Source organism: Crinia signifera, chromosome 5, assembly GCF_055691185.1.
Source record: "Crinia signifera chromosome 5, ASM5569118v1, whole genome shotgun sequence".
NCBI lineage: Eukaryota > Metazoa > Chordata > Amphibia > Anura > Myobatrachidae > Crinia > Crinia signifera.
Genome location: NC_139221.1, coordinates 51,112,990 through 51,126,206, shown reverse-complemented (window position 1 = coordinate 51,126,206; position 13,217 = coordinate 51,112,990). Strand labels below are relative to the sequence as shown.

At 40.4% G+C, this 13,217-nt stretch overlaps 1 protein-coding gene across 2 annotated transcripts in view; it reads right to left on the bottom strand.

The window, feature by feature from the left end:
- TRIM55 (tripartite motif containing 55) overlaps positions 1–13,217 on the bottom strand; it is a 144,104-nt gene that overhangs the window by 44,836 nt on the left and 86,051 nt on the right. For both annotated transcript variants that reach the window (XM_083187190.1, XM_083187191.1), the window contains 5 exons: positions 9,038–9,271; positions 6,761–6,783; positions 6,558–6,682; positions 5,565–5,773; positions 240–518 (listed from right to left, as the gene is read on the bottom strand). In XM_083187190.1, the coding sequence (XP_083043316.1) occupies positions 240–518; positions 5,565–5,773; positions 6,558–6,682; positions 6,761–6,783; positions 9,038–9,271 (870 nt within the window). The remainder of the gene's footprint in view (positions 1–239; positions 519–5,564; positions 5,774–6,557; positions 6,683–6,760; positions 6,784–9,037; positions 9,272–13,217) is intronic.

Genomic DNA, 13,217 nt, shown 5'->3' with positions numbered 1-13,217 from the left:
AATGAAGTAGAAATTATAATAGTTACTCATATTTTTAGCATTGCTAAACTAAATATAATAAAGCAAATAATAAACATAATTAAATGACGAAAGTAACTGCAATTTTTTCACGTCTAATTGTTCTATTCTCCATATAGCCGTAAAGCAGCACACTGGTAGCATACAGTAGCACTCTTTTCTGTTTATACTAGTACAGCCCGGTCATAGCACACAAATGCAACATGGAGATGATTACTGACCTGCGGGATATCTGCAGTTGAGCTGGTGTCCTTACCAGCTACTGCCACATGCTCCTTTAGGGTTCCTGCTGCTGGGTCTACTTTCCTTACAGCCATTTCCTTAGGAATGGAAGGACCTACTTGACCCATAGCATCATTCAACAGGACCTTGTTTGGTTTGAATTGTTGCTGTACTTGGCTCTTATACCAGGAAGGGTAAAACAAGTTATCTGAGGTTTCTGCAGCTGTGAGCACTTGAACATTAGGAGTCTGTTGAATACCAGTTGGCTCAACACCACCCTTTATCAGGACAGATAAAATAAAAAGTATTGTTATCTTTTGGTATGCGACTGCCAGTCTTTTCTACACTGTGCATGTATTCAGATTCAGCTTATAAGGTAAGGGAGCGCAGAGCAAGCACCGTTCAAAGATAAAAATATGTTATGTTAATGATGAAGATCAACTAAACTGTAGTGCAGCTTATAGTAATGTTGATTGCAAAGCTTTCATTAGATGTAAAAAGGTCACAAGCAGTCACAGGAAAGATACAGTGATAAAGCTCAACAAAAATGATAATAGTGGCGCAAACCCTTTGTCTGATACAAAAACATGCAACGTACAATGAGATCAGCAACAAATGGGGTTAAGGAAAACAATGGGAGAACAAGTTGTAAGGAGCCTTGAGTTAAGATATACATGCTTCATTTTTATAAAGAAGCCTGTAGATGTGGACCATGGATCATGTCCGTTACTTTCAGCGAATAGGTCATTTAATCCATGATCCCTTGTGTCAATTAATAAAGTAAAAGATTATTCTCCTTAATGTAACCAGAGATTCAAAAACAAAGTGTACCCCCCCCCCCCCCCCCCTCATTACACTTTACACAGCTTGGAGATGAACAATAATCTATAGGTAGAAAATAAAAGTTCTTATACATGGCCTATGTACTAAATTGTGTGAACGGTTTATACTGTTCGGCACAGCTTGGGGCAAATTTACTTACAACAGCCACTGCCTCTTAAAGAGCTCAACTAGGAAATTTAAAAAAGAAATACTCGACAAAGAAACGCACAATGTGAAATCTAGCATTTATTAAACTTACTCCATGATGTCACCCTCTGACAACATTCCCACCTCTCCTGAATTTAATCTGGAAGACCTGGATCATATGTGTTTTGCATCAATTTTCATCCTAATTACAGGTTTAGTAAAGTAGCAGTACTGTATATGGACGCCATTGCAATAATATAGATACATGGTAATCCACTTTATTTTTCAAAACATTTCATACATGTTATTTAAAAAAACTACACACAATAGATACATATATTGCAAACATATCCTTGGTGAGTCAAATGTTGAGATTCAAAACATAGGTAATTTAATTCACATCAAGGCCAAACCCTGGTACTTTTGGACTGTCAGGTCACAGTCAGAGTGAATTGAAACCCAATTTATTTTTTGGAGCCTGACTGATTCGTTTAGCATTGAGGTCTGCATGTAGCCATTACTGTTCTCTAAGTTACTGTAGGATTCATATTCATATTATCCTCACCCGCAATGCAATGCATTGCACAGGATTCTCACGTTTTTGACTGTCCCTTAAATTTTATTAAATCATTAAACCACTGACCCAGTTTTGTACTATACGCTTGATGCTACTAATGGAAAGAACAAATAAGACTCTTTATGTGGGTTATGGAGATGTATTTTTTGAAAAGTTCTTGCCATAATGTACTACAATTAGAATGATACCACAATTGGAAGAATGAAGAATCATATTAATACTCTCCTAACACAAGTACCTAATGCTGAGAATATGTTTTTTTTAACAATTTACTAGTAGGTTTTAATAAATGATAGAAAACCTCTCTAATACTACAACTCTCCACCATTTGTATGGGAAAAACATTGCCAAACTATGCTCACGGGGAAAATAATATATTTAAATACAATTAAGACTTTTTAACTTCAGAGAATAAACTGCAATCAGAAAGAGCTAGCTAGGGCTGGAGACCCTCGGGTAAAAACAATTGACAGGAGTATCATTCTCAGTGCCAGTCTGCATTTTTCTGCAATTACTTAAACACACTGTAATGTGCCCCATACATCTATGGGCTGATTCCCCCATTTTGCCAAAATGTTAAAAATCTCAGACTCGTCAATCACAACATTTTTTTGGATTGCAATCAGCAAATCGAGAACTTCCAACATGTTGGATTTCCCGTATCTGCTGGCCCAGTCATTGTCAGAACAGGGAATTTCCATGATAGCTGCCTGATTTATGAGCCCAGTAACCAGGACTTTCCTGCTTTAGACCCTTCAGTTTCCCGCCTTTATAGTTTAATGCAGATTATGTAAATCTTCAAATGTGGATATGCCTCCTACTGGTTTCCTAGGTGTGCCTTATGTAGGGTACACACCAGGGCGACCCGCTCACGATGCACATCGTGAGCGGGTCGTCAGTGTCTCGTCCGACCCGCTCACGGTGACGCGGGGGGGCACGACCCGCTCACGATGTGCACCGTGAGCGGGTCCGATCCGATGGCGACCCGCCCCCGGCTGTATGGTCGTCATTGAGATCCTACCTGCAGCAGGTAGGATCTCAATAACGACCGACCGACCCGCGGGACCGCGCATCGGATCGGTATCAGTCCACACCAGGACAGAAAAGGGCCCAATCACCACACAATCTACATCCAATTGGTCGGAATTGGATCTAGATTGAGGGGATCGGGCCCTAGTTGTCCTGATGTGTACCCAGCATAAGGCTAATTTGTCAGTTTAAATGGTACACAGAATGGCAGAAGTCCAACTCAGCATACACCCAAAACTGTCGGATGGATACCTTTACATGGCACACATACACACTAAGCGGCTTTCTCTCTGGCTGGTGCCGTCAGCGGGAGGAGGGCGGCTTTGCGTAGCGCAGCTCTATGCAAAGCCATCATCAAAGCCACTCATCTGCTGGTAATAACAGCAGATGAGCGGCTTTCCCAGCAATGATACGGGAGCGCGCAGCAGCGCTCACAGCTCATCACCGGGCCATACACACTGTGCGGCTTTGAGCTGAAAGCCGCTCAAACTTGCTGTTTTGCGCAGCTTTCAGCTCAAATTTGCCCAGTGTGTATGGGCCGTTATTAAAAGAATGAAAAACAAAGTTTGCATATTTCACAATAATATATTGATATTATTCACAAGCTGCTGAAAGCAGTCCAGGACAAACATGAATTAGGTTATTCACAAATGATAATGATTCCTCATTAATGCCAGTTCAGTAATGTCCCTTCCATCATTAATGTCATTCACACCATCAAGAATGAGCAGCTGTTAGAGATGGCGGTGCAAGAGACATGCGGAAAATAAATGCGATCACAAAACAGCAAATAGTCCAAATTTACATACACAATAAATGTCATTTTGTTCAGTAAAATTGGAAGAAGCAGCATGTAAAACCAATATTTAATATACATTACGCCTTACATATAATTTATGTTTTTTTAATTTAAGTTTTGTTTTAAAAGTGACCTTAAATTACCCCAACATTTTTGTTTTGCATTTCTTCATTAAAATCCTTTGTCAGCAGGGTTGGACTGGCCCACAGTGGCACAGTGGAAACCCCCGATGGTCCCCACTTCCCATAAACCCCACAACCCCCTTCAGGGTTTAGGTTCAAGAGTGTGCAGTTGAATTATTCATTATAATTATAAATGATAATTATATTTTCATTGTAAAGATCATCAAATTTGTAATAAATTTTGATTTAAAGACACAGCTCTGCTATTTCCTTGTTTTTTCTTTGCATTATACATATGTTACCTTATACTACACAACACTATGGTATATTTTATACAGTGCATTGCTGTTATTAATCTTCTACATTACAATGCATGCACTGGTAGAATTTACTATATATATCTATCAAGAAGCCCATACCATGCCCTCTCTTATTGTTAGGCAAGCCATTGTGGTGGCTGGCCACACCCATACCCCTACCACTGCATTCCCCTCGTGGGCCCTTCATGCCCCAGTCTGACACTGTTTGTCAATAAACAAAATTTGTAAGCTTTTTTGAAATAAATAAAATAAAATGCACAAATCCATCATTTGACACCTTTTATAAGGCGCAGTACTTTCCGTATACCCACTAGCAGTCTTATATATGATTCTGTCACTTTTTTGACATCTAGGAAGGTCTCCCCACTTTTTCATGATATTTTCTCAGTTCACTTGGACAACATTTGTAGACAAAAGAGTAGTGCAAATTGTCAATTCTAATTGAATTGTGTGAATCTCAGGATGTGCAAGTGAAGTTGATGTGTGTGTATTTATAGGCAAAGGGGGTATTCAATCCCCGCAGCCATTTCCGACAGGGGAAATACAGTAGCAGTGGGCGCCTATTCAATGCTGTAATTTACAACAACATTGAAGAGGCAGCTCGGCAGTACGGACCCTACTTTAAAAGCAGTTGGGTTTGTTTTGGCGTAAACGGCCATGGATTGTCCAGCTCACATCCAGATCTTGACAATTTACGTCCGTTTACGCTGACATGCCCCCTTTTCACCGCTCAACAGGCGGAACATTTAAAAAAACTGGCAAGTGGACCACAAACAGGCCAGGGTTCTGTATGTGGGAACGTTCTGACAGTTGGAACCCGGGATTGTATGCCCCCCAAAAGGTGCAAGTTTAATGCCTTTTGCAAACTCCCACCTAATTGAATTAAACCCCCAATCCCCTTAATGGCCTGCATTGACTTAAAGTTTTCCATTTGAAAACTCCTCTACAATAATTCATGAGTGAAGGTTAATTTATTAAAATATCATTGGGATCACTTATTTTGATTTATATTTACACATACTAATTCTAATGGGTGTCAATTATGATTACAGACTCTGTAATATTAATTTACATTATAAAGAGCATTTACACTGCTCATGTAAGTTATTAATTTATCAGTATAAATGACAGTACAGTAACATTTGGATGGTACCATCTGCTACAGAGAAAATGCACTTGCCTACTCAACAAGACTTAGCAAAAAGCCTTAGGTCAACTAAAATTGTTGAATATAATATTTTTCAAGCTTATAATAATTATGTTACGGCACTCGTCAATTCTTACGCTATTCTTCTAACATTGTTGCCAAACTTAATTCAATTCACTCCCAGAGTTTAGTTTACTGTACATAAAACATCACAGTACAGTATATTTCTAATTATATAGCACTTTTCACCAGAATTTTTTAAGTAGAGTCATGTAAATCTATGTGGGTTTAATAATGTGGTAATAATACTGAAACAGAAAAAAACTGTGAAATAATATTAGTGTTATGATATTTAAATTACTTGTGGGACGGGGGAACTGTGAGCTGGTGGAGCTTCTGCCTGAGGTTGGGTCTGTTCCGCAATGGTGCTCATGGATATTGCTGTGGTCTCAAGTGTAGATATAGGATTAGGAGTCATTTGCTCTGATGGATCCTCTTCACCAGAAGACTCTGTATGAATGTCCTCGGCGTCCTCACCTTCTGCTGCTTCCTCTTCCTCCTCTTCATCTTCTGTGTAATGAGTAAAGAGAATGTGTAAATGAGTTGGGTTGCCTTATACCATCTCATACTGCCTAGTGACTGCATTAACGAGAATTAGAGAATTGTTCCTGAGTACTGCACAGTGCAGACCAAGTGCACACAATTTTAAAATACACCACAAAAGTTAAAAGGACATCGAAAATATACGCCTTACATTTTAAAGTTATCAATTATGACATTTTGAACTTTTGTCATTATTTAGTAACAGGAAGCGCAAACAAGACAGAGATGTCAGATGTACTGGAAAAAGTGGGTGTGCTCGCTATAACCCACGCCACACTCAAAACACACTGCCCTTCATTGAAAGCCTTTGGCCTCTTTCCTCATAGCCCAATCACTTCTACTTCCAGTGACATCACTAATTGGCGGCTGAGGGGGGCACAGCCCATGGGAATGCCCAGCAAATCATGGGCATTCCCATGAAAATGCTGGGCGCTCCCAGGGAAATCAGACGATGAAGTGGGTGCGGGGGGCGGGCAGCTGACGTCAGCCGTTGTACCCTGCTGATGAATGCCTGCCCTGAAGGCACTGCAGGCGGTGGGCATAGTTTGGTCAACACGCAATGCTGCGAACATCGCAGCATTGCGTGTGGACCAGAATAAGGTCTATAGTATATATTTCCCTCCCAATTAAAATAAGGGAAGGACATGTTTTAAGGTTACATGACATTTATAGATTCAGATTATCCTAATAAATGTGGATATATAGAGTAAATCACTGTATATACTATGAATATACCGTGCACGCTACATACCCCTATAGAAGTCAATTTCACGAATGATGCGTTCTTCTCTGTTCAGGTCCACTGTAAAGTGATTCATAGTTTCATAGCCAGACTCAATCTTTTCCATTTGGAATCCTCTGGATGCGTCAGTTATTCTACAATAGACATGGCAGGATTTACAGTCAGACACTGAATGACTATTGGGTGTTTATGGTACGGAAGGTAGTACTCACTTTTGTAGTAAGCCTTTGGAGTTCTGTAAAAAAAAATAATCAAATGATAAAATACCAAAATATTGTTATTTTCAGTAAACAAATTATGTAATGTCTTTAGCATGTTGGGGAATTAGGGGGAAGTAAAAATAACCGTGTCAGTCCTGGCCCGTGTCCCGTGGTGGTGGTCAGTTTGGAGTCCATCCACCACATGCTGCACTGCCTCCCAGTCTTTTTACAGGTTGCAGAGGGGCTGGGGGCATGGCCAGCAGCTCATACAGTGCTGGCTATGCCACAACAGTGGCACAAACAGAGGTGTGGCTTAGTGATCGTGGACATCACGCAAAGCCATGCCCCTTTTGCTCAAAGCCAAGCCCATTTTTGGGCCCATACATGGCAGGCCATCCGGGAGTCCTGACTAGGGACATCATAATGTGTGAGGTATGAAATACTTTACTGCAACAAAGCTGCTGTTAACCCATAACCTCAATTTATAAATGCAAAATGTGTAAGCAGTCATCTCTATACTAAACATATCATACTTGTTGTCTAGGAGCTGTAACCTCTGCAAAGGAAATGGTATCTCTGGGGGCTTTAATAGAACTCCCATCTTTGTAAATTTACCCCTGTGTCTGTCCACCCCTGTACGGCCAGTGCTGAGTATGTTTTTTTTGGTATGCTTAAAAAAGCAGAGTAGGGACTTTAGGGCAGAGGGCCCAACACTCCTCCAGCACTGAATGTATCTACATATGTCTATGTTAGTGAGATGCGTCATTGGGTCATACTCTTTGTTTAGTATGGGGCACTGGGTGAAACATATTAGGTGTTTTTTCATAGTGTTAAGAGTAACTATTAAATCCTTTTTTTCATCAGAAATGTCTATCTATAGCAATGATTTTCAACCTTTTTACATTGCGGCACACCATGAGATCCCCACAGAGAAAAACACATTGGCCCCCACAGGAAACAAAAACAAACTTGTAACCAAAATCTACACACAAAATGAATCTATATTTCAAATACACATTTTAAACATATGGAAAGATCTTCTAAGCCTTGGGCAGTTATACTGTGGAGAGACATAAATGGGCAGATTTAACAAGTGGTACTCTGTGCTACCTGTCATAAAAATGGTGGTTATGCAAATAGTGCTTGGAATAGACAATATCCAGTATTCAAATGTTTTTTGTTTTTTTTTTATAAAATCATTATCAAAATTTACACTTGAAATGTCATGGTATATGTATATCATGAAATCTGACAAAGGTAAACATAAAAACCCCATTAAAAAAAAAAAAAACTCAAATTCAGGTAAAAATTTAGGAATAGAAATAATACTTGTCATGGTAACATGTAATTTTGAATTTTAAATCAGGATGGGTGCGTGACGATGGTACGCTGGCGGTGGGATTTTTTTTACAATAAAAAAGCCATATGCAGGGTCAATACCTCCCGGCCCCTCATCACACATTGGGGAAAAGTCCTGATAGCAAGACAGTGGGTTGACCCTCTGAAAATAGGGACCTCCAGATGGTCGGTGCTCAAAATAACGGCCCTGATTCAGGTTTGTCTTGCTAGGCAGCATACATTTTCTGCCTACTGAGGACCTTAACGCCGCTCTTACGCCCTTATGAACCCCCCCAACGCGCTGTCAGTGCAGCCAACATCTCTTCAGTAACATGCAAGTGTATGTGTCCGAGAACACATTCCCTCGCATGTGGCCAAAAAGAAATCATTCGATGGACACCGACCATTGAATGATTTTTCTCCCTTTCAGTGAAAACTTAATTTTATTTAGCTGGTGATGGCCGTAAAGGGGGCAGGTGCTGACGTCATGTGACATCATCCACCCACCCTGTCCAGGTATCGGCCCACCAGTGCTCCCAGGGGAATGGCTAGCATTTTCATGGGGACATCCATAAAGCACTAGATGTTCCCACACTCCGGCCCAAGTGTCCACCATGCCCCCCCCCCCCCCCCCCGGCCCTCCCTCCCTGCAGCAAACTGCCCGGCGAATTGGTATCTCGCCGAAGCCATTTCCTGCCAGGATAGCAACATGCTATAATGAATCGGCCCCCATGTCTCTAGGTTCCATAGAAGGTGCTGTAGAAGGTGCTGTAGGGGCAAATGTATTATACCTTCTACAGAGTAGGGGACAAGTGGAGATGTTGCCTATAGCAACCAATCTGCTTCTAACTAGCATTTAAAAAGTACATTCTGTAAATAGGTAGTAGATGATTGGTTACTATGGACAACTTACTATTTCTTCTGATAGATACATAAATCAGACAGACTCACCTGGAGGAACAATGCCATTTCAGGCTCTTCCATGAACTGAATCCCTGATTCCACCAACTTTGCAACCATTTCCATGTGTTCCCCATACTTCTTCATTAAAGACTTCACATGTTCAAGCCTCTCCTCCTGGTCTCTGGTGATAACCTGGGTCAGCTCACCTTTCCTTTCTTCAAGAATAGCATATAAATAATCAAACTTCTCACACAGCTGTTCTTTCTGCCGTCTACAGTTTTCCTGCAAGACAAAGAAAATTTTTTTTTTTAGTACAAACTGAGTCTCCCTAATCTAAACATTCTAAATGCTCCAAATCCCAAACTTATTGAGCGCCGATATATATCAGCGACGTGCGCTAAGGTAAATGTCGTCTGGGGAGGCACTGGCTTGTACAAGCCTGTACACACGATATACTGTATAGAGATGTGCAGAAGAGGGAAGCAGGGGCGTCAGTAAATATATATATATATATATATATATATATATATATATATATATATAGCCTCCAAATGATGGGCGTCACTCCGGGACTTAGTGAAGCAAAGTGAAATTTTATTCCTTCCTTACGTCAACGCCGTTTCGGGTATTAACCCTTCGTCAGGACCAGAAGTTATAACAACCACATAATAAAATTTCACATTGCCTCACTAAGTCTCGGAGTGACGCCCATCATTTGGAGGCTGTATTGGTGGTGAGAGTGCCACAGGGGAAGGCACCCGGGCGCACTTTACAGTCAGCAAGCGGGGAGTGCCGGACATACAAAAGTTATATATATATATATATACACACACAGTGCATCCAGAAAGTATTCACACCGCTTCAATTTTTCCACATTTGTGTCTTTGTACGTGAATAAATGTGTGTCATTCATTGTTGTAAGTTGTTTCCTGACGACGGTATCTTACCGGAACATGTCAGAATACAGCCTGTTTGTTAAATACTTGTGAAGACTGACAAGTGCCATCTTTCCTCAGATATATATATATATATATATATATATATATATATATATGGTCAGATGGTGGGTGTAAAAGCGCTGGAGTGTCCAAATGTGAAAATAAGTTCCAGTAATACACCTGCAAGCATGCAAGGTGAATAGGTGCACCAGAGTCTAAGTACAGACTGCAGCTTCCTTCTCACAAGAGAAATCCCGGGTCCAAGGGAAGAAGCAAATCTGGGAGAGAAAGAGAAATGGGAAGGAGCGCTTCCTGGTGCATTAAACGAGACTTTATTATGCAAAAAAGGAGAAACAAACTCCACGGTACTTCAACAATGTGCTTGTACCTGTAAAAGCAACACTGTGGACTGGTTACCACATGGCTTGATAAAATACAATCAGGCAAATACAGCTCACTCGTGGATGCAGCTCCGTGTCGAGGACACCACCGGTAGAACAAACGCTGGCTTGCGCTGCAGAATCGGGATGATCCAGGGTCAGGAACGTCCAACAGGTGAGTATAGCTGGTGAGCGTGGTAGGCCACGCCCTGACGCGTTTCGTCACTGGGACTTCGTCAGAGGGCGTGGCTACTACCTGCGCCGACCAGCATTAAATACCAACCATCTGTCAATCAATCAGAGGGACCGGGCTCTATGGCTAAAAGCGCTTTTGTGCTTGAGCACAATTATTTTGAGTTTTTGGGTGACTTCTTCCTGCAGACCTGTGGGACAGCGATGGGCACGATTTGTGCACCCAGTCTGGCCAATATATACATGGCGGAGTGGGAGTCCAGCTGTCTCACGGGTCTGCAGGATGAGCATGTCATTTTAGTAAAACGGTTCATTGACGATATCGTCATAATATGGAGGGGTGATGAAGCTTCCTTTAATGAATTTATGTTGCTGTTGAATGTAAATGAATATAACTTGAAGTTTACATCGAATTTTCAAAGTTCCAGAATTGAATATTTGGACCTTGTATTGAGTGTGGAAAACTACCCTGAAATAGAGTCCATAGAAACCTGCACTTTTTTTAAGTCGGTAGATTCCAATAGCTACCTAGATTACCGTAGTTGTCACTTTGGCCCCTGGAAGGACAATATCCCCTTTTCGCAATTTTTGCGATTAAGGAGGAATTGTTCGAATATCCAGACCTTTAATACACAAGCCAATACGTATATTGACAGGTTCAAGGAGAAGGGGTACCCGGAGGGCATCGTTTTGGGTGCACTCGAAAGAGCTCGGGACCTCGATAGAAATAAACTCCTTAAAACCAAAAATGAAAGGGCTATTGAGGAAGCCACGATTCCTACTCATAATCAAAATGAAGTGTTGTTTATTACACAATACAGCAATGGGGAGAAGGATATCAGTAGAATTTTTAAAAAACATTGGCATGTGTTAAAACTTGACCCAATCTTGTCAGACCATCTCCCTCCTGCACCTAAGATTGTTTACAGACAGGCAAAAACCATTAAAGCTATGATCTCGAAAAGTCAGTTGAACATTATCCCTAATCCATCTGCTAGTGATACGTTCCTTTCAATAAAGGGATGTTTTCCTTGTAACCACTGTAAAGTGTGTTCTTTTATCAATAAAGGCTGTAACATATGGGATTCTGACCAGAAGATTAAAAGCTTTATCAACTGCAATTCCACTTATGTGGTTTACTTATTGAAATGTGGCTGTGGTCTAAAGTATATAGTTAAAACTAAGAGATGCCTTAAGACTCGTGTTCTAGAACATATTAGGAACATAAAACATGGCATAACTAACCATAGTGTCCCTCGCCATTTCAAGGACTCTCATGGCTGTGACCCAGCGAGTCTGACTGTGAAAGGGATTGAGAAAGTTCAGTTATCTAAGAGAGGAGGAGATTTGGATAAATATCTGATTAAACGTGAAACCTTCTGGATACTAACACTCAATACTCTTGTGCCCACAGGATTGAATGAAGGTTACGAAATTACCCCCTTCATCAATTAGTCCGTCATTTTATTGTGTATATTGTTATCATCAGTTTCTGCATAATGTTGTCTAATGGCTATATGGCTCCTAAATATCTACCTCAATTTATACATGTACCCATTTTTCATATAATTCTTATATGTATTTTTTGTCTTTTATACATATTGTTCTTATCTATGTATTGTTCTAATTTGTTGGTTCGATGTTTGCGATGTATGCGCATATATGTATATATTTTTTATGTATATGTTTGAATATTGGCATATGATCCCACAGTGTATATGGAAGTGTTTGTAATCCTTATTTATTGGTTGTTATTTTTTTGTTTTTTGCCATTGTTTATGTATTATGTGTCAATCAATCAATTGGCCTATTTTTCTTTTTCTTTTTCTTTTTCCGTTGTTTTTATGATATGAATTATTTATATTCATTTTTAAAGTTCAAACTTTTTATACATTTCCTCCATATGGAAGAGTAAATAACATTGAGTTGGTCGACATGATCATAAAAGTCGACACACATTCCTTGTGGAGTTATGTGTATTTATTTAAATGTTTTAAACATACTGGCAATATATATTGTATATTAGCCAGGTATATGAGGTCTTGTACCTTAATATTTTTATAAAAAATTTTTTTTCTTTTAAGCTCATTTTTCTCTCTGGAGTTCTGCAGTATAGCAGCTCTTTTTTGGTTAGTATCGCTTTTAGCCATAGAGCCCGGCCCCTCTGATTGATTGACAGATGGTTGGTATTTAATGCTGGTCGGCGCAGGTAGTAGCCACGCCCTCTGACGAAGTCCCAGTGACGAAACGCGTCAGGGCGTGGCCTACCACGCTCACCAGCTATACTCACCTGTTGGACGTTCCTGACCCTGGATCATCCCGATTCTGCAGCGCAAGCCAGCGTTTGTTCTACCGGTGGTGTCCTCGACACGGAGCTGCATCCACGAGTGAGCTGTATTTGCCTGATTGTATTTTATCAAGCCATGTGGTAACCAGTCCACAGTGTTGCTTTTACAGGTACAAGCACATTGTTGAAGTACCGTGGAGTTTGTTTCTCCTTTTTTGCATAATAAAGTCTCGTTTAATGCACCAGGAAGCGCTCCTTCCCATTTCTCTTTCTCTCCCATATATATATATATATACACAATCCAGATAAAGATGTCACTTCGGGTATAGGTGTAGTTCCCTCTGGATGGGCACCCGGGCCAAGTAAGAGCAAGCAATAAAGAGGGGAGTGCTGGACTTTGTGCAATATATATGTATGTATATATATATATA